The sequence below is a fragment of the Tenrec ecaudatus genome, chromosome 8 (genome assembly GCF_050624435.1).
Source record: "Tenrec ecaudatus isolate mTenEca1 chromosome 8, mTenEca1.hap1, whole genome shotgun sequence".
NCBI lineage: Eukaryota > Metazoa > Chordata > Mammalia > Afrosoricida > Tenrecidae > Tenrec > Tenrec ecaudatus.
This window is the reverse complement of record NC_134537.1, coordinates 100,172,354-100,194,016: the sequence shown is the minus strand read 5'-3', so window position 1 is coordinate 100,194,016 and position 21,663 is coordinate 100,172,354. Positions and strand designations below refer to the sequence as shown.

The following is a 21,663-nucleotide window of genomic DNA, read 5'->3' as shown; positions in this document are numbered from 1 at the left end:
GTGAATCCTTGATAAATTGTAAATTATTATTTTCATATCTTACACCAAGCACTGTCTTCCTTCCCCCAAGGTTTCTGTTGTCCATCCCCTTGGCAAGGTGTGTGTGGTTATATGTCGATCATTGCAATTGTTTCCCTCTTCCGCACCTTCTCTCCCCGCTTTCTCCCTACCCTCCAGGTAGCACTATTCCCATTTTTATTCCTGGGTTTCATGTGTTGTGCGCTTTTATCTGTACCTATGTAGTACATGCTCCTGTCTAACCTGCAGTGAAAGGCAGGACTGGGGTCATGAAGAGTGGAGGTGAGGAAGCCTCAAGGAACCCGAGGAATATTGTGTTTCATTGGTGCTATACTGCACCCTGATTGACTCATCCCTTCCTTGTAACCTTTCTGTGAGGGGATGTCCCATTGTCTACAGATGGGTTTGGGGTCTCTGCTCTGACCCCCCTCATTCTCAGCATGATGTTTTGTTGTTGTTTGTTTGTTTGTTTGTTTGGGGTCTTCTGATGTCTGTTACTTGATCCCATCAAGACCTCATGATCACACAGGCTGGTGTGCTTCTTCCATGTGGGCTTGTTGCTTCTCTGCTACATGACCACTTGTGTAACTTCCATCTTTTAAGACCCCAGACACTATATCTTGATATCCAGGCACCATCATCTTTCTTCACCACATTTGCTTATGTACCCATTTTGTCTTTAGTTATCAGGAGGGTGAACATCACAGAATGCCAGGTTATTAGAACAGTGTTCATACATTAAGACAGGGCTTGAACAGAGGCCCAAAGACTATCCACAACCTCAGTGTATTGCCATATAAATATATGTACATAGGCCAATACCTTTATTTTTAAGAATTAATTAATTTACATATGTACACACCTATGTTTATACCTCTATCCATACCTTTGCTTCCTAGAGCTTTCCTTTGTTTCCTTTTACTTTCCTCCTGCCCCACCATCACGCTTGCCCTTCTTCTGCCTCTTAGTAATTCCTCTCATCTAGATTGCTGTTGCTTCAACACCTCCAGGATCTCTACCTCCTCCTTGTTGTTGATTTTAATTCCGTGGTTGTTCCCCTGCCAATGACATTGTTTGTTCACTGCTCCCTTCCCCCACTTCTCCTCCCCCAAGTCCCGCTGGAACCGTCAGTCAGTCCCATTACTCTCTCTTCGATGGGATGCAGTTTCATCAACTAGATTACCATGCTTTTTTCACGTTTAGTCTTACAGATACCACTCATTCTGAAGTGGCTTAGATCAGTACATTGTCCCCCACCCCTAATCCACATACCGTCTTCAATAAGGTTGCTTTGTGCAGCCTACAATCCATCTTGAAATCTTCAACTCTCCTGAAGGAGGGTTTTTCTTTTTGAAAAAATCAGTGTACATTAAGGTTCATTCTGTGCTATAAAGTTTAAGAGTTTTGACAAATTCATAGGGCCGTGTATCCACTATCACACTGTTGTACTTCACCCATTAAGGTTTATTGGAAAGTAACTGTAGAAACAAGACAAATAAAGAATGTCAGACTGCACAGGAGAACCATTAGCCTGTGATACAGGTCACTGCCAGCTCGATACCCAACACCTCTCCTGCCATGGGGTCGATGCCGACTCACAGTGACTCTACTGGACAGGGTAGAACCCCTCCTGGGAGCATCCAAGCCTGTAAGTATGTACAGAAGTAAATGTCCTCATCTTTCTCCTGAAGAAAGATGGTTGGTTGTATCGAACTGCTGACCCTATGGTTAGCAGAAAAATGTGTAACCACCGGGGCTCCTGCAGCTCCATTGAGGAACTCAAAAGCAAAGATTGCTTGTTGGAATGGTCCCATGTTGGGCAGAAATGACCAGGTCTTGATACTACTGCCTTTCTTAGTCATTGACTGGTGATAACCAGAGAACACACCGTTATCACTCAAAGACTGAGGCCAACTCAGAAGACACCAACATCTGCAGGCTGGCCACTAACCACATTCCGTGCGCTTGATGCTGCACTACGTCTTTTTCTTGAAAGGGAATCTGAGTGTTGCCAGTGATATCTTTCAAAATTCCAAGCAGGGATTGGCTGACTACAAGTCAGGAGCCATGAACAGAAGATTCCTGAATTGGGTGAAATTGGGAACCAGATGATCCCTTAGGCCCCTTCCAGTTCTTGAAACCCATGTTTTCCTTTCAGCCTGCTTTTATTCAAATGAACCAAGTATTTTAGGTCTCACATTCTGCTCACCTATTTCAAGTTCATGCTGCCCTACTTGCATTGACCATGTGATTATACCTTGACTTGTTCCCAAGGTTGGATCAGATCCTTTCCCCCCAGAGACCATTCATGAAGGCACTCTATAGAAGTAGAAGATGGAATCTATGCTTCCCACTTCTGCTGCCAGCACCTGAATTTCGTTGGGAGACTTTACTCCATCTACCCTACAGTCCTAACCTTGCCCCTTAGATTTCTTTTTGTTCTCAAAGCTCAAATACCATTTAAAAGGAAGATAATGTCGTTCCCTCAGGTTTGTCAAGACTACTGTTCCGCCGCGGTGTAGATCAAATAGCGCAACGTTGTTTTGGCGAAGGAAGGGGTCCAGAGCTGGAAACGCCACTTTCAGAAATGTCTATAGATGGGGGACATGTCAAGAAACAATAGCATCACACTTTTTTTGTTTAGCAAACATTTCTATGATTGTGTGGCAATACTTTATGGAACACCCTTGTATACACACCAGCTTATAACTACAGGAAAGAACATTGAAAATCCAAATCTAGGACCAACTCTTGACCTGATGTATTTCCGCTTCACCGGAAGATGCAAAAAGGGAAATAGCAGCACTCCTTACGGACCTACATGCCCAGCGCAGCAGGCCTGGTGTGCTTCTATTTCCCCGCCCTGAGTCTTGTGCCCACAGATGGCCCTGAGTGTTCACCTCAGCTGTCGTCTCTCCACGGTAATTCTGGTCTTTCTCTGCAGGAAGATGGAAGACTTCCAGAAACCTTGAAGAACGAGCGGCTCCGATGTTCCGCTCCACCTGTACTTGCCGTTCCTTTATTTCACCTTCTTAAGGTTAAAAGCCTCCTTTATTCTTGTAACTTGGCAGCTCTGTCTGGCTCACAAACGTCCTAAAGTAAATAATTGAAGGATTTGACGTGACCTCTTAGGACAGTCACTTCCAAGTCAGAAGAACGTCTTATTTTTACTCTGTCCTCTTAGAGATTTTCTCTGGCTATTTGTGTCTGCTCTGTACCATTTGCAGGCTCCACGTGCCCTGAGACTTTTTTTCTGCCCAGGGAACAGTAGCATTTTTTTGTCATATATATTAAGGCGGCTATTTTTATACAATGAACCACTCTTGCTGATTTTAATTCCAAGGGCTCCCAAATTAAAGAGGTCCTTTGAACCCAAGCCCTCAGGATTCTTGCCAGCCTTCTGGTTTTTCTTTTTGTTTGTCATTTCTGGGTGAGATGATTAAAGTGGGAACCTGCTGGGTTAATGAGTAAAAAGCCCTGCTGGAGAAACCCTCCCTGCCCTTCCACCCCTGGAACCAGACAGTGGGTTTGGGATCTGTGTTGAAATTTCCCAAGGTTTTTCCAGGTCAGTACTCCAAAGTTAGATGAGACCTTAAAAAGTACTAAGAGTTACTGTTCCAACTTAATAACTTGCGGTTACTGAGTCCAGAATGTTTGAATTATAAGTTCTGTTTCTGAAAACACTGCCAGGGTATGCACACACACGCACACACATACCCCTACCTCAGAAAATCCACACTGTCAGTAAAACCCATACGCGCGCGCGTACACACACACACACACAGGGAACACTGCTCCCAATCCATGACGTAGGAGTAGAAATGACAAGTAAATGACATAAAAACAAAAGAAGCTAAAAGGCGGTGGGAGGGAGAAGCACAACAAACCTTCTTTTCATTCCTCGCCTGGAGAATGCTGACGGGGAAACTGGCCGTGGCAGGCGTCCCACAGAGGAGAGCTAGGTCGCAGGTCTGAGGCACTCCCTCCCTTCTGGAGACTTACTCCAGGTGACAGTGGCATCACCTTGAAACAGAGGGAACGAATGGCTTTTGTCGTTGTTGTATAGCGCAAAACTCAGCTTTGCTAGCACCAAGGATTAACCAACAGTCACAAGGCTGGTAGAAATTTCAGAAGAATTTCTGAAAATTAGCCTCTGGCTAAAGGCACTTGGCTGGAAGCTGCCACTGAAAACTTACCTTCCAAGTAAGCACATGACTGTCACCTGACTTAATCCTCTCAGTCCCAAGGGCTCTGAGGGCAGAGTGGAGACAACTGGTCATGGTGGCTGGTGTGTTCAGCCTTCAGAGTCAGTTGGGGACACATCACCAAAGGTAATTCACTTCCTTTGACGCTGAGTTGAACTGGGCTGTTTTTGTTTTGTTTTTTAACTTTCTATTCAAAATCACAGATTTTGATTGCAAAAGGTCTAATTATTGTAGACAGAGCCAAGGACTAGATGAGGTGGGGGGGGGGGGCCTAGAAAAATGTAATTAGTGGATCCAGCTTTGTCACTCATGGTCTCCATCACCTATCACTTTCTCTGTCTGTGGCAGGACTAGGTGGCTTCCACGACCCCTCCAGCCCCGTTCTACTAGTCAGTCTTTAGTTGTGATTTGTGTTGCTGTTCTCGTCCGTGGCTGTGGCCAAGTCAGCTCTAACTCATGCTGAACTCCACTAGAACCGCAGGAAAAGTGGCTGGTCCGTGTCACCCTCCTGTCTGCTATGTCCACTGCTGTGTTATGGCCAGGTCCAAACAATGATGCCAGGTGGGGCTAGGGCATGGATTTATAAGAAAATCCCCTTTAAGCAGGTAGCAAGCCTGTAGCTACTTTCACCTCTTCTAAGAATTTTGCAGTAACGAAATCTGATCAAGACAGACCTCAGGGCAGGCATTCAGTAAATATCTAGTGAATGAATTAAGGAATCATTCAGGACATGAACAAGGGAGAAATTAATAGAAGCATTCATTTGAAGAAAATTTATCTAGGACAGGTCCTAGGTCTGTCCTGGCAAAGAAAGGGGGACAGTGTGAGGGTCATGTTTAGCTGGAGCTAAACCTCAGGCCTGGGAAGTGTCTGGGTGCTTGATGCCTTAGTTAGGAGCCATCTCCGCCTCATGGAAACCTTATATATAGCAGAACACTATGTTCCCCAGTTCTGTGCTATCTTTATGCGTATTTGTATTCTTGAGTTCATTGCTAAGGCTGTTGTGTCAATCCATCCAGTCAAGGGCTTCTCTTGCTTTTGTTGGTCCTACCAAACATGATGTCCTTCTCCAGTGATTGGTCTCTCCTGATGATGGGTCTATAATAAGTGGGTTGAAGTCTAGCATTCTGGCTTCTAATGAGCATTCTAGTTATATTCATTCTAAAGCAGATTTGTTCATTCTCTTGCACTCCGTGATGTCTCAATAGTCTTCATCAACGTCACAGTTTGGAGGAGCAGTGGTGGCGTAATGGGTTACAAGTTGGGCTGCTAGCCACAAGGTCAGCAGTTCAAAACCGCCAGTTACTCTGCAGAAGAAAGACTGGGTTTTCTACTCCCATAAAAAGTTAGTCTCAGACACCCACAGAGGCAGTTCTACTCTGCCCTATTGAGTTGCTATGAGTCAGAACCGACACAATGGCTGTGAGTTTTTGTTTCTTTGTTTCTTAGTTTTATCCATAGAGTGGAGCCATTGCTGACAGAAGAATTAAGTAATGCAGATATTTTAAGTACAAGTTGTTTGAATCCAAGATACTAGCACCCCTTGTCCTCTAAAATTTAATTTATTGGCCAGAATATTCATTAGAACTTGATTTGGCTCTGCCTTAGTGAAAACCCAAAACACCAGTGGCTAAACAATTTATTTTTTTTATAAATAAAAGAAATCTGCTGGCAGAAGATGCAAGACAGACAGGGAGGCTCCTTGGAGTGAGAGATCAGGTGTCTTCAACCTCAGCACATGGCTCCAACTGGGGGTTAAACATGGCGGCATAGACCTGGTTTATGCAGCATTTCAGTTAGCAGAGAATGGGAGGAGTCAGATAAAGGGTGATCCTCCTGCCTCCCATTCATGATACTTCAGGACGTTAAACTGGGAAATTCTGATTTTTTCACCCTGTTGAACACCTGTAGCTAATGACCACACCTAGATGCAATGGATGTTAGGAAGTCTAGATTTTATTCACAATAACTATATGCCTCGCTAAAAATCAGGAGGTTTTGTTTGTTTTAACTAAGTGAGAAAGGACAGCAAATATTAGGGAGCATTTGTCTCTACTATCTTGAGTTTACTAACTTACCCCAATTATGTGATGCTGCCTTCATTGTTGGACTTTTTTTGCCTTAGAGTTGTCCAGAACAAGCTATTTTCAGTATCTGAATAAATCTTGCTCATGTGAAGGTAGATTTTATTTTTGAAAATAGGCCAGGGTCATGCAGGACATCTATGATATATAAGATGAATGATAAAGCTGGATATTATTATTCCATAAGAATGCTGTAGGGTTTGGATATGTGGGTATTACAGACCGTTCTGGGTATTATAAGCTGTATTTGGGGAAATCACTATAAAACTTGAACAAAATACACAAAGCAAGTACTTGAAAATACTGACAAGGAAACAGAAGTAAACAGAGCCTGGGGTGGTGTACCAGCTTGGAAGAGGAAATAAGGAGCTGTAGAAATAAGTCCACAGCTTCTAGGCTTTTATCCTAGAGTGAAAGGTGGTACACAGAAAGACTTGTATCGGGCAAGGGGTGCCCATGGAGAACCTCACAATCTTTCTGGTATAGGGAACGAGAAAATAAGGCCATAAAGCCATTAATACTGACAAACTGGAGGAATGCCACAAAGGGAACATTCAAAGAGGGGATGCCCCAAATCTGTATCTCCCTGACCAGCTGTTGAACCACAAATATGCAGAGCATACTTGAAGAAGCTTAACTAGCTACCGAAGATCCTGCCTTGAGGCTGGAGAAAGCTTGCAATCCAAGCCCCAAAGAAAATTGCCTGTTAGAACCAAGAAAAAACAATACTCACCAGAGAAAAAGAACTAAATCTAGAATCACCATAATTTAATGTCCAAGATGCAATTTAAGAATAGCTTTGTCTCGAAGGTAGAAGCCCTGGTGGTGTAGTGGTTGTGCACTGGGCTGCTAACTGTAAGGTCAGCAGTTTAAAACCACCAGCCACTCTGTGGGAGAAAGATGAGACTTTCTATTCCTGTAAAGAGTAGCAGTCTATAAATGCCCTTTGCCTCCTAGTTCTTTCTTCTATTTCCTTTTACTTTCCTCTTATCCCACTATCATGCTCAGCCTTCATTTGGGTTTCAGGAATTCCTCTCAGTTACATTGCCCTTGATCAAGCCCTACCAGACTTCTTATACCCTTCTTGCCACTGGTTTTGGATCACTTGTTGTTCCCTTGTCCCTGGATTTGTTAACTCACACGTCCTTTCCCAGGCCTCCCCCTCTCCTTTGCCCCCCCCCCCCCCCCCGGAACCATCAGTCCCATTGTTTTCTCCTCCAGATGGTTTATCCAGCCTATCTTATCTAGATACCCCTGCAGAGGTAATCATATGCACACAAAAACAAGACAGAGCAAAACAAAGCACCAAAAGAAAACAAAAACAACAAAACCAATGACAAAAAGAAAAACCTGTAAATAGTTCAAGGTCTATTTGTTGACCTTTAGGAGTGTTTTCTGGGCGAGTCTGATGGGGTGCCACGCCCTGGCCCCAAAGTCTATTTTTGCTACGCCCTTGGGACTTTCTTGCTCTGCTCCCCTTGCTGTTCTGTTGCACGCCCTTAGTGTTTTGCCTTGGTTTGGTGGGGTCAGATCATATGTAATTGCCACACTGTGTCTCCAGTGCTGTCCCCTGTAGGGCTATGGGTCAGTGAGGGATGTCCTGTCTTGTAGTGGGGTCAGCCATATGGTCCTTTCTTTGCACTGGCTGCTCTGAGCAAGGATGTCCTCCTCAGGGCTTGGTGGGCCAGGGTGTGCTCCACTCTCTCTTCCTCCCCCTTCATTTGCTCCCGTGTGCTCTGATCCGACATGTCCCTCTCCCTGAGCTGCAGCTTCAGTGCCGTCCTCTGAAGTCTATTCTTCTGGGGGAGGGGGGGCTGTCCACGTAGTTGGGATTGGGGCCGGCCCCCTTGTTGCAGTTTTTAATACTTTCTCTTTTCTTTTAGATTGAGGTTATCTCTGTTTTATTTGGTCATTTATTTTGTTTTTATTTCTTGTTTTAGATGATCTTCTGTGAATTAATGTAGAGACAGTAGCTGGCTTAAGAATTACTTAGGGGCATGTAGGAAGGCTGGGGGAGAAGGGGAGCTCACAACCACGAGTGCGAGAGAGAAGAAAAAGTTCTAGACTCCGTAGTGGTAATGACTACACAGGTCTTCCTAAAGTGAATGAACTATTGAATTGTATGATATGTGAAGTCTACGTGAATGAGCCATGTTTTAAAAGACAAACATAAACTTTAAAAATAAGTCCTTTTTAAAAAGAAGGAGAGGAAGCAGGTTCGATTTCACTGAATACTTTTTCTGCATCCACGGGTATAGAGATAACCATGTGGTTCATTTTCTTTGTGTTATTAATATGATGTATTATGTATTGATTTTCTACTGATGTGGTGTATTGTGTTGGTTGAGTCTCTAGTGTTGACCCATCCTCTTTCCTAGAATAAATCCCACAAAGTTTATGACTCTTTTAATTAAGAGTCTTTTAGATTCTGTTCACTAGAATCACCCATTTTAAATTATTTCCGTTTTTAGTATTTTCTGCTTTCTTTCCACTGAGGTTTTTCTCTGTTTTGTTTGGTGGCGGCGGCAGGGGTGTGTGTATTTCTGTATCCAGTTCATCTAGATGTCCCATTGTGCCATGCAGTCGTTCGTAGTATGCTGTCATTATTTTCTTTTGTTTCTATCGGCTCAGTCATCTGTCGCCTCAATCAATCATTATTCTCATCATTTCTATCTTTTTTCTTGTGAGTCTAACTAAAGAGCTGTCAATGTTAGTGACCTTTTCACAGAACCCACTTCTGGTTTTGTGGATGGAGTCTCCCTCTTCAGTATTGTTCCCTCGGTGCTTTCAAGATGTACAACCATTTGATGAAGCTGTGCCTTGGGCTTAGCTCTTTCATGTTTATTCCACTTGACATTTGTCTTTTTAAAATTTTTTAATTATTTTATTAGGGGTTTGGACAATCCTTATCACAATCCATACATCCATCCATTTGTCAAGGACGTTTGTCTTATAACTTGTAGCTGAAGTTTTCTTTTATTACATTTGGGAAGTTTTTCATGATAATTTCTTCATTGTTTTCTTTGGATTCAAACCACATATGTATTTAATTGTTTGATACCATCTAACAGGTTACTAAGATTTTGTTCATTTTTCTTTTCAATATTTTCCTCACCTTGGATAACTTTGATTTATCTGTCTTAAAATTTACTTACTCTTCCGGCGGTCAAAAGATATAGTATCTGGGGGTCTTAAAGATAAACAAGCTTGGAGATAAACAAGTGGTCATCTAGCTCAGAAACAACAAAGCCCATCTGGAAGAAGCACACCAGCCTGTGTGATCACAAGGTGTTGATGGGATCAGGTATCAGGCATCAAAGAAGAAAAAATAATATCATTGTGAATGAAGGGGAGTGTGGAGTGGAGATCCAAAACTCATGTGTAGGCAACTGGACATCCCCATACAGAAAGGTCACAAGGAAGAGTAGAGCCAGTCAGGGTGCAGTATAGCACCGATGAATCATATATCTTTCCTCTAGTTCTTTAATGCTTCTTCCCCACACTATCATGATCCCAATTCTACCTTACAAATCTGGATAGACCAGAGCATGTACACTGGTACAGATCAGAGCTGGAAACAGGGAATCCAGGACAGATAAACCTCTTAGGACCAATAATGAAAGTAGAGATACCAGAAGGATAAGGGGAAGGTGGGGTAGAAAGGATCTACATATAATCCCCTCCCTGGAAGACATACAACAGAAAAGTGGGTAAAGGGAGACATCAGACAGTGTAAGACATGACAAAATAATAATAATTTATAATTATCAAGGGTTCATGAGGGAGGGGGGGCGGAGAGAGAGGGGTAAAAATGAGCTGATACCAAGGGTTCAAATAGAAAGCAAATGCTTTGAGAATGATGAGGGCAACAAATGTACAAATGTGCTGACACAATGGATGGATGTATGCATTGTGATAGAGTTGTATGAACCCCCAATAAAATGATTTTTTTAAATGAAAGAAATTAGGCAATAAAATGATAATAAAGATAAAATTTAAAAATTACTTACTCTTTCCTTTACCATGCTCATTTCCTGTTAAGTCCATCCAGTGGGTTTCCATTTCAGAAAGTACACCTTGCAGTCGTATAATTTACATGGTAAAGTATGTTATTAACTGTAAGAAGGTCTTCAGAAATTAAGGATGGATAGCCTTAGCTAAGATAGCAGACTAGCCAACATGCCTCACAGAACCTCTACAATAAAGCACGAGAGACCAAATGAAACAGCCCTGGAGCCCTGAGCTTCTCAGAAAGGATAGAAGTGGATTGAATATGGGCTAGGGGAGAAAGTTGAACCAAAAGAGCCAGCGAAGCGATAGGTGAATTTCAGCTAGCCCGGCACTGCTTGTTTCAATTACCTCTGCTTGCTTAGGACCAGCATAGGCACCCACACTGGTGGCTGATGGTGAGACAGATCAGTGGTCAGTGGCTAAGGGGTCACCACCCTAAAATCAGATCTGGGAACACTAAAACAAGAGCAATGAAGAAAATGATAAGAAAACCCACAAATAAAAGTATGTGGAACTAAGAAATCAATAGAACTACACACACACACACACAACCAGTAGAATGACAGCAATACACGTATACTTATCAATAATTACACTGAATATGAATGGATTCAGTGCCTCAGTCAGGATACATGGAGTAGCAGAAGGAATTACAGGACTCATCAATATATTGTCTTCAAGAGACATGCCTTAGACACCAAGGCAAAAATAGACTGAAAATCAAAGGATGGGGGAAAATACCATGGTAACAGCCATCAAAAGAGAACAGGCGTGACAATGTTGCTTTCTGATAAAAATAGAATTTAAGGCAAAATCTAGCAGAGGAGGCAACGTAGGGTATGATATAATGAACAAAGAGCCCATTGAACAATAGATAAAAGACATAAATATTTATGCACCCAATGAAAGTGTCTCAAAATGCATTGGACTGTTCCAGAACTGAGAGGGAAACAGACCACTGCAGAACAATAGGAGGAGACTTCTAACACACTAGCTCCTTGTGGGAAAGATGTGACTGGCTGCTAGTTCCATGAAGATTCACAGCCTTCACACAGGAGGCAGTCAGTCCTTCCATGGACCAGGACAGTGATTTTAAACTTCCAGGGCACTTGGGGTAAAAAGCATTGTTTAAATTAGGCGAAGGCTCAGAGTATGTAACAGGTTTTTTTTAATTTTATATTATGAAATATTTATGTGTTTTCCGATGGTCTTAGGCGACCCTTGTGAAAGGGTCATTTGACTCCCAAAGGGGCCATGACCCATAGGTTGCAAACTGCTGTTCTACCGTCTGCACGTTACACACAGTGTTGCAGAATGAATAGACTCTAAGTGACATCACACACTGCTCCCGCCCCCCAGGGCACCAAGCATCAAGGTACCATTTCATCACAGCCGCTCCTCACCCTGCACACACCTACAAGAGGAGGAACCTCCTCAGTGAAGTGCCTGCCCTAGGCTGTGCGGCCAGAGCTAGACAGCCATGGTTGCCTGCTGCAGCTCCTGCCAACGTTGTCAGGAGGTTGATGATGTGTCACTATCTTTGTAAGCCTGCTCAGCAAACCCAAAGGCCTTTCTCTCCGGATTTGCTGTTCTCGTCGTGAGCACTGGGCAAGAAAGAGCATCTCACGTCACGTGTTTTCACGAGGCAGCTCCAGGACGGAACGTCTACTCTTGATCTCGGATAGGAAGGATGTCTTTGCTTTTATACCCCTATGTTGTCAGGGACAAGCAGCTGGTGCCCGAAGTTGCAACCTTGCTTCCCCTCCTCTTCTTCCAATGAAGCTCCTCACACCCACACCTCCCAGCGGCACAGGATGCTTCCAGCAGCAGCAGCAGGCGTCCTGGCAGCCTAGTTTGGTTTCAGGATCTAGGTAAGCAACGCTTTTCACTCCTCTTGCAACGAGAAGGGCTGATCCTGATCATTGAGAAGCATTGATCCCATGCTGTCATCTCTCTCTCTTGCCTTCCTTCTTGGACATATGTTTCCAAAATTCAGTTCAGGCTCTTCGGTTTCTATTTTTCTAGGGAATCTTTCTTTTCCTTTTTACCCTTACTGTAGACTTTCTTATGAGAACTTGGAAAGCTGAAGCCTTGATTAGGATTTCCAGAACAGTCCTTGGCTAGGTCCAGTTATCCAGGCCTTTCAATTAGGGCACGCCGAAAAGGCATCTTCTCTCCCATCACGGCCAGAAACATGCTCCTCTGAGCACACTATCGACTGGTACCTTTGCGTGGTTTTGAATCACGGCAGCGCCCGTCTGCGTACAGAGTAGAGCTGCTTCATAAGGTTCTCTTGGCCGCCATCTGTACGCTTTTCCCGCTACATTTTATTGTTCCCACATTTTATTGTTCCGTTGCTGAGACTATGCAGGTCAACAGCTTCTTGCAGGTCCTGTCTGGAGCATGGATGACGTCTCCCGTATGTAACACTTTTGCTTCATCTATTGCAATCCCCTCTGCCGTAAACAGTTCTGCTTTTCGGTTTCCTTGTCCTCATTCTGCTTTTGTGCCTTGTCCTCATCCTCTACTTTCTACTTGCTTCCAGGGCCCAAACCGTCAGGAAGACTACAGCCTAGTGGGAAACCACCAGATCAGTTCTAGCAACACATGTGGGGTCCTCAGATTCAGACCCACCTAGTGGTTCCAACAAGAAACACCTGGTGGTCTCCTTGCCCCCAAAGGAAACCAGCTGCTGCAGTTTGGGTACTAGCAGACTGCGTCCTGAGGAGCAGCTAGTAGGGGTCCTCTGACAGTTCCTTGGATGGGTGAGGAGGGGGCGGCTGCAGGAGTTGCCAAGCCCAATGAATCAGGATCAGTTCATCAGCAGTGGGTTTGTGTTTTTAGTTCTCATTTATACACGGATAAAATTCCCCGGCTCACGCCTTGATCACCTCTTGTTGCTTTGAAGATACAAGGCATCACAAGAGTTACTGTAGTAAATAGTGTAAGAATTTCTAGCAAGGGGAATTACAAAGCTTAGCAACTCCATATTCTTGAGCAGCATGAGATTCCATGAGGACCCCATAATTGCGTTTGTTCTACCTGAGTTAAATAAAAATATGTTTTAAAAAAGAAAAGATTTACAGCCTTGGGAATCCCGTAGAGCAGTTCTGCTCTGTCCTATAGCATCACTTTCTTTGGACTCAGCGAAATGGCAATGAGTTAAATGTACCTACAATAGGGTCACGGTGAACACTGAATGAGCGAGTTAGTAAATCTCAATGGCATTGAGTTTGGAGTTCTTTTTGGAGGGGAGCTGCCTGAGCCTTACAGCACTCAGAGTAATACAACTCTTCCAGACAGCCTATCCATTGAAAGAAAGCTTTTCTTTTCCATCCCGGTCTCTCATCCCCTGGTTCTCCCCTTCCATTTCTCTTGGGAGTGACTCACTAAGAATAAAGAATTTTCTTGCTAGTAGGGGTTGAGTGTTGTCCTGGAGGGGCTGTAACAAAACAATTCAAAACAAACAAACTCACTGTCATTGAGTCAATGCTGACTCATAGCCACCAAGTAGGACAGGATAGAACTGCCCTGTGTGTGTTTCTGAGGCTGTAATTGTTTACGGCAGTAGAAAGTCCTGTCTTTCTCCCTTGGAGCTAGCTGGTGGCTTCGAACTGCTGACCTTGCAGATCACAGTAACTACTACATCACCAAGGCGCAGGCTCTGACAGTATTAATGGCACTTCAATCATGTTGACAACATATTACCAGGCAAAATTTGGGAGGAATTTGAACCTTTGAAAAAAAAATTTTTTAATTATCTGCCAACAGTTAACTTTTCTTGGGTTATTTGAAACCCTTGCCACAAAATCTCCATATGAGTCTCAGTACACTACTAGGTGTACTTGTTGTTGCCGATTGCCGTCAAGTCAGCCTAACTCGTGGCAACCTATGTATAGCAAAATGAAGCCGTGCCCTAGTCCTGCGCCATCTTCCTCATCTTGGGGATCTTTGAGTCCAGTGTTGAAGCCACTGTCTCAGCTCATCTCACGAGCCTTGCCTTCATTGTTGCTGGCCTTCCACGTTGCCTTCTCTGTGATGGGTCTTTCCTGATGAGGTAGCTGTCCAAGGTAAACAGCACAGTTTCACCGTACTCGCTTCTAGGGGTATTCTGGAGGAATCGCCTCCTCGAACACGCAGACAAATTATTTCTTCCCCCCTCTCTCAAATACTCCCAATTTATATGTCTAAAATGTGGCAGCACCCTGAATCTTAGGAATTCTCTGGATGTGAGAGTGGTGACAATGTATAATTGTGCAGGAAGTAAACATTGACATACAAGAAGGCAAAGCTAAAGGAGATCTGTTGTCAGCACAAGGCTTTATTCCCAATTGTCTGAGCTTCTCTGGGAAAGTAAGATGGTGGTCACATGTACCTTGAGTCTCCTTTACCGTCTAGTCAAGAATGAGACTACCGTTGAACACCATTATGTGGGCTTAACCACTAGCTTACTCATTCATTTAACAGATGCTTATCTTCCATAAACTCTGAGATGAGCATTGGACAAAGATACACACATCAGAAAGCACTTTTTAAGTACATTTAAAGACTTCATCTTCTACTTCAGGGGTGGGGAACATCTGACCGGGGAAATCGTCCACACCAGCTCACATCACACGCCTCTCCAAAGAGAAGCCGTTCCAGGCGTCACATGAGGGGTGAGGTAGTTAAGTGTGTGCCCAAATATAGCACATTAATTTTAAGTTGATAATTTCATGTGGCCTGCAAATGATGTTATAAATATCCAAATGGCTCTTGACAGAAAAAAAAACCAAAAACAATCCCAGCCCCTGTTCTGGTAGAAAGTGAAGAGACAATTACAATATCAAATTAGCAAATGATTTATACATATGTACAAATGTGCTTGGCACGATGGATGTATGGATGGGTTGTGATAAGAGCCCCCAAGAAAATGGTTTTTTAAACATTAGCAAGTGATCCGCTGGAGGAATTTGGTGGCTCACATATACCCAGCGGTGCCTTGGAAGAAAGGGCCGGTGGTCTCCTTCTGAAAAATGTGATACTGAAAAGCACGGGGAGCACAGTTGCACTCTGACACACTGGCGCTCTCCGTGAGTTGACATGGACTCATGATAACTAGTTTTCACTGGGTGGCCAAACAGTTCCTGGGCTATTAACCGAAAGGCTGGCAGTTAGGGTGCACCTCGGGATGATTTAGAAGACTGACACTCTACTGCCAAAGAACCAGTCGCTGCACAACCTCACTGAGCACCATTCTACGCTGAGACACGGGAGTCACCTAGAGTTAGAATCACTCTCTGGCACCAGGCTTCGGAGTATGGAGAGGGAGCCTGGTGCTCCTACCACGCACACACGCTCGCACGCGGAATAAAGGCATTTATCAACCACTCCGTGTGTCTATGTGACAAGCGCACTTGAAGAGCGAAAACAGAAGAGACTACAGGCAACAAGAACAACAAGACCACATCGTCAGGGCGCAGGATCATTTTGCAGGCGAGAGATGTTTGAGTGGGGGCTGGCAGGGTGGGTAGATGTTTAGGGGCATGCTGATCTTTTTCGATCGATTCAGATTTTTAAAAATCGCTGCAGAAGGTTGTCGAGGTGGTTAGGTGGGAGGTGAGAACAGATGAGAATGAGCAAGGTATGTTCTGAAAAGGGAACTGAATCAAAGGTGTAATCGGGACGAATGATTTTTCTTTTTCTTTCTAAAACAGGATTTGGGAGCGTACTAATTCATTCTTGTCAGAGCCCAAAGGAACCTTAGCAGTAACTTCCCCTCATTCCAAGCCTCAGAGAGAGTAAAGTAACTCGTACCGAGTCAACCGGCTAGCTTGGGCCGAGGCGGGATAGACTGTTTTCTCTACTACTTGGTACAAGCCTGCTAACCGCCCTTCGCAGGAAAAGTGGTCTGGAGAGAAGGCCCCACCCCTTTGACCAGCTGTCTGGCCTCCGGATCCCGGATCCTGGCACAACCCTCCCCTTCCTGCTACTTTTTGGGATAGTTGGCCCACCCAGCCTCTTCCCTTCGGCTCCCCACCTAGATCGGGGCACCTTTGGGCCGACTGCTTGGGACCTCTCCCAGAGACTGAGGATCCGGGGTCCGGGGAGGGGCGGGGAGGGGAGAGCGCAGGCCCGTATCCCACCCATTCCACCTGTTGCCCTGGGCGGCTCGGGGTGGGGGTGGGGCAGCGGAGAGCCTTCCAGCCCCCAGCCTCCTCTCCTTCCCCCGCCCCCCCGCGCGTCCTGCACGGGACCCGGGCGCTCAGCATCACTTCGTGGGCATCCCCACTGGGTGACGCTGCACAAGCAGCGTCTCCAACAGCCTCGTGACCCTGGCTTTCCCCAAGGGGGGACCCCTGGGCTCCCCAGCACCCGCCCACCCCACGGCCCCACCCACCGCCCACCCCCAAGGCCTCACCCCCGCCCCGCCCCCGCCCCGCCCCGCCCGCGGCTCTGGGTCGCCGGGTCGGGCTGGGGAGCGCCGCGAGAGCCGCCGGGGCGCCCTGTGTGCAGGGATGGGAGGTTCCCATTCTCAGAGCCCGAGGGGCCGCGAAGCCGCCGGGGAGAGGCCGCCGAGAGCCGGGGAGAGCGCGTGAGTCCCACCGGCCTCTCCGGGCCGCCCAGGGCGGGGGTGGGAGGTGCGCCTGCCGGGGGTGCGCCCGCCGGGTGCGCGCGCGCGGCGCTGGTGGCAGGGCGGGCTTTCCCCTCGCGGGAGTGGGGCGCACGGGGTCCGCGGGAGGGGGCACGTGCCGCCCTGAATCTCACCCTGCGGGACTCTGGCGGCGCCGGGCCGGGGACTGTCCCGCCGGGCCCCCGCGGCAGCAGAAGCCCCACCCAGTCGAACTGCAGCCCCGCTGGCGCCCTGGCTGCCCCGGCGCGAGCCAGGGGACCCGAGGTTTGCCCTGGCGGAAAACGCACGTGGCCGGGAGGACTCCGGGACTTTGGCGAGGCAGAGCCACTGGCAAAAAGCTGCAGACCGTCGAGAACCCCCAGTCCCCAGGAGGACTCCCCTTGCCTCAGCCATTAGGGTGGAGAATTCTCATGCAGGGCTTGCTACTCGCAACCCCCCCCCCCGCCCCCCTCTTGTTTGCGTCCAGTGCTTCGTGGTGATCTCAGAAAAAGGGCTGCATTGTCGCACTGGCAATAACGCTTTTGTTTGGGGAGAGTAACAGTTGGGGACACCAAGTCCTGTAATGCAAGCTGTGGAGGGAAGTTTTTAGAGAATGTGATTTAGAGCAAGTCCCTTCGTGGGATGACGGCCTGCTTGCTAAGAAGAGGAATTAGGAACACGGTAGGGCGGGGCGAGTGGATTTGAGTACCCAGCCTTCAAATCCTTAGTTTTAAGAATATATGTGTGTCTTGGGGGTGAAGCAACGCGACCAAATCTGTGCTCTTTACTATCATCCAGCCAAGGCTAAAGCGCTTTCATTTGAGAAAAGATACACCTAGTCACCACTTAGCCAGCAATGGGAGGAATGTTTAAATCATCTTTTCAAGGTGTAGTTCGTTGAATAGGCAAATATTTGACATGCGTGTTTGTGTATCCTTCAATTTATATGTGATCATTAATCTAAACTGATGGTAATGTGGACAACTGAGCTGTATGGAGCATACCTCATCGGGATTGGAGGAAGACTCATCAACCTGTCATAGGCTGGTGAAACCACCTTGCCTGCTGAAATGGAGGACAACTTGAAGCCCTTGCTAATGAAGATCAGAGACTTCAGTGTGGATGACACCTCAACACAAAGCAAACATCCTCACAGCTCGACCAACAAGCTGCAGTGCCACCAAAGGAGGAAAGATTGACGTTGCCAAGGATTTCATTTTATTTGGATCCACCGTCAACCTCCAGGAGAGCTGAAGTCAAGATCGCAAATGACACAATACATTAGGCAACTTTGTGGCAAAAGACGACTTTTGGGTGTTCAAACGCAAAGCTATCACTTTGATGGCTAAGGTACACCTGACCCAAGCCAGGTATTTTCACTCAATATTGAGGATGCCATGGATGATGATGATGATGATGATGGAGGAGGAGGAGGAATTAAATCTGCTTTGGAAGAAATACAGTGGAAATGCCCCTTCCAGGTGAGGATGGAGGCATTGTCATTGGGTGGGACCTGGAGAAGGACATTGTTATACGCTTGGTAAATTAGAGGAAGACCCTTCCGGAAATGGGTTGACACAATGACTGCAACATTGGATTCTACCATAACAACACTTGTGAGGATGCCCAGGGCCATCGAGTCAGAACAGACTTGACAGCTCCTAACAGCAACGCCCTGTAAACAGTTCAGACCGCTTTCTAATAAGGAAACTTTGGAGCACGTAGGAGGAGTGAAACCATGTTTGCCTTCATTTTCCTGGTAAAGAAAGTAAAGCACAGAAAGGTTAAGTAACTCACCTAAGGTCACACAGCTAAGAAGTGGTTGATCCTTGTCTAACTCCAGATTCATGCTGAGTTAATAGTATCCATGGAAACTATCAAACTTTGTTGTTTTAACAATTAGAGTGCTTCCCCACTTTTATTTTCTTTAATTCTCCTTCAATAAAAGCAGAAAAATGAGTTAGCAATGCTTAACTCCCAATAAGAAGTTACCGAAGTTGACTTACCTATTTAAAAACAAACAAATAAGTCTAAGAGGCAGAATAATACTGGCTTGATGTTAAGAGGTTGGGAGGCAGGTAGCCCTGGGCTTCTGAACTCGTTGGCTTTCGCACTTGGAATTTAGTTCCACAACCTTGCTCTGTCTCAGCTTCTTCGTTTGCAAAAGGTAAGACTCACCAGACCTGCCTACTTCATTGGCTCTTCTGAGGAGGATGTTAGATCATCTAGAGGATGACAAGTTCTAGGTGGTACCTCTGAGCAATGTGTTATCTTAGCCAAGAATGAGAGTTGATTATCCTTTAACCTTTGTGGATGAGTGGCGGAGTTTGCTGGGTAACCTGAAAGTAAATAAGGGACTCATTCAATTACTGTGTGCTGAAGAAACAATTTCTTTGTTTCTATGCGGAGTACAGCTGACGAATGTGGTTGTCTATTAATATCTTGTTCAATGGCTCGCTTCTTGTTAAAGGATTTCTCTCCAGTGAGGTGCGTTTTTTAAAGTTTGCAGAAAAATGATCAACGTAAAGATCCGCCCTTGGTCTTTACCTGGGAATACAATCTGAGGATTCCCTGTCCTTGCTCAAGTGCGTATATATGGAAGCACAGAAACATGCGGTGGCAGTGCTTGGAATGAGTGGGCTCATCGGTGGCTGCTGGCTCTGTCTAACAAGGGGACACTTGTGCGTCGCCTGGCCCACGGCTGGTGAAAGACCCCTTAGAAACCGGCCGTCCACACATGGAGCGCCCAAGGAAAGTGAGTATCATCCAAGCCACGCCTCCTTCACGCTTACAAGCCCCAAGTCTCTCCAGGATCCAAGAAAGTGGGAGGTTAATTGTTAACCATCACCCGCCTACAGATTTCCTTCCGGACATATGGCTGCCCTGGATAACACTGACCTCAAGGAAGTTCTCCTCGGCCTGTGGTGTTTTTGAAATCTATTGTTCCTTTTTAAAATAAATAAGTAAATGCAAGAGAAACCACATGAGCAGGACGTGGGTATTGGCATTTGTCTTTTTGAGGGAGTACATACTCTGTATTTCAATCAAGGGTTAAAAAATAACCAGGTAAATCTCCCCTGTCTTCTTGGGGCTCTGCTGTGAATTATACACACCTACAGATGTACATGAAAAGAAATGTCTCATTTTCAGTCGGAGCCCTGGGTGCTGCACATGGTTGGCACATCCAGCTGCTCACAGAAAGTTGGGCGGTGTGGGTCCACCCAGAGGCACGGGGTGGGGTAGGGATGGGGAGAAGGCCTGGTGAGCTACATCCCCACCCCCACCCCCCCAAAAAAGCACCCACAGAAAACCCTGTGGAGCCTAGTTCCACTCCGACACACAGGCACCACTGGGAGTCAGAATCAACTCAGTGGCAACAGGTTTAATTTTAAGATAAAGCCTAGCTGTCACCTGTCTCCAATCAGCTCTTTTTGATAAGGGTTAGGGGCACATTTCACTTCATTTATTTCAGAGGGCCGCACATTCTGGTAATTTTATTATTGGGTTTTCACATTATGGCACCTGAGAGCAAAAGTCTAATCAAGGAGACCTGGATTTGACTTCTAGGTCGATCGCTTATTACCTTCATTTGGGAAGCTTTGGGACATTATGATTGAACTTAAGTTGGACACATTTCTGCATTTTTAAAACAGCAAAAATAATCGCATCTCCCTGTTGAAGTGAAATATATTATTCACATAGGTCCTGGCACTTAAGTAAGCACGCAGTGAATGAATGAGTTAGTAATTCACTTACATGTGTGGGTATCCATAAACCAGATGCTGTAATTCAGCAAGGCCTCTTAGAGGAACAAGACAGTGATGTTCTGAGTCCTGTTTTTGCTCAGTTAAGAAATGTGCTAATGGGAATGCATCTGGGGATATGATTGTTTGATGCAATGTTTGAAATCACCGATGGCTTAGTTGGTTCTATCTGGCATGGTGACCAGAGGGGGCTGTCTAAGAGTAGTAAATAATCTGTTGGCAGAGATTTGAAAAACAACACAAAGCAGAACTTACTCTTCATTAGCGAATATGGTATGTTAGCTAAATTCATCCAGAGCTGGTTTGGCTTGTCTGCGTGGTGTGCAAAATGCACCCTTGTTGTTGATTCTTAGTAAATGTCTAGTTCAGTCTTGGTTTACACGTGGAATAGGAAATACTGGAAAAGATAGGTGACAAATACAATGGAGGTTTCTGAAGTCGTCACTGGTTTTACACCCCCCCCCACCTTCCTGATGGTCTGATTAGATGTGGGTTGCGTGGTGTTCCAACCAGTTGTTGGTGAGTTGATTCTGACTCATAACAACCTCAAATGTGTCAAAATAGAAGTGTGCTCCCCGTAAGCTTCCCAATGACTAATATTTTGGAAGTAGTTTGCCTCAGGGCCTCTCGTCTGACTTGCTTCTGGGCAGGCTTGAACATCCAACCTTCAGTTAACCATTTGCACCCCCAATAATTCCTAAAAATCCCTACAAAACTGCACAGTGAGCAGTGGTCAAGCTGAAGTGAGGCAGATCCTCCTTGATGTGAGGCAGATGCTCCGTAAAGAGGAAGGTGTGCACTTTGCACATTGGGCTGAGTCCACATTTGAGGCACCTTGCAGGAAAGGCCTGACAACGTAACATCTGAGAGCCAGCCACTGAAAACCTCGTGGAACACAGCAGCTCTATGTTGACATGTGGAGTTGCCACGAATCGGAATCAAATTGACAGCAACTGGCAAGGGCTTTGATGTTTTAGACACAAGGAAGC

The 21,663-nt window shown here is 45.6% G+C and overlaps 1 protein-coding gene across 5 annotated transcripts in view; it reads left to right on the top strand.

Moving 5' to 3' along the window:
* TACC1 (transforming acidic coiled-coil containing protein 1) overlaps window positions 1-21,663 on the top strand; it is a 140,266-nt gene that overhangs the window by 17,923 nt on the left and 100,680 nt on the right. For 2 of the 5 annotated variants that reach the window (XM_075556650.1, XM_075556648.1), the window contains exon 1: window positions 16,758-16,892. The exons of 1 other annotated variant lie outside the window; for it this stretch is intronic. In XM_075556650.1, the coding sequence (XP_075412765.1) occupies window positions 16,816-16,892 (77 nt within the window). In that variant the 5' untranslated portion in view covers window positions 16,758-16,815. Of the gene's footprint in view, window positions 1-16,757; window positions 16,893-21,663 lie in introns of those variants that run through there. 2 more of the 5 variants (XM_075556652.1, XM_075556658.1) reach the window with 2 other exon arrangements.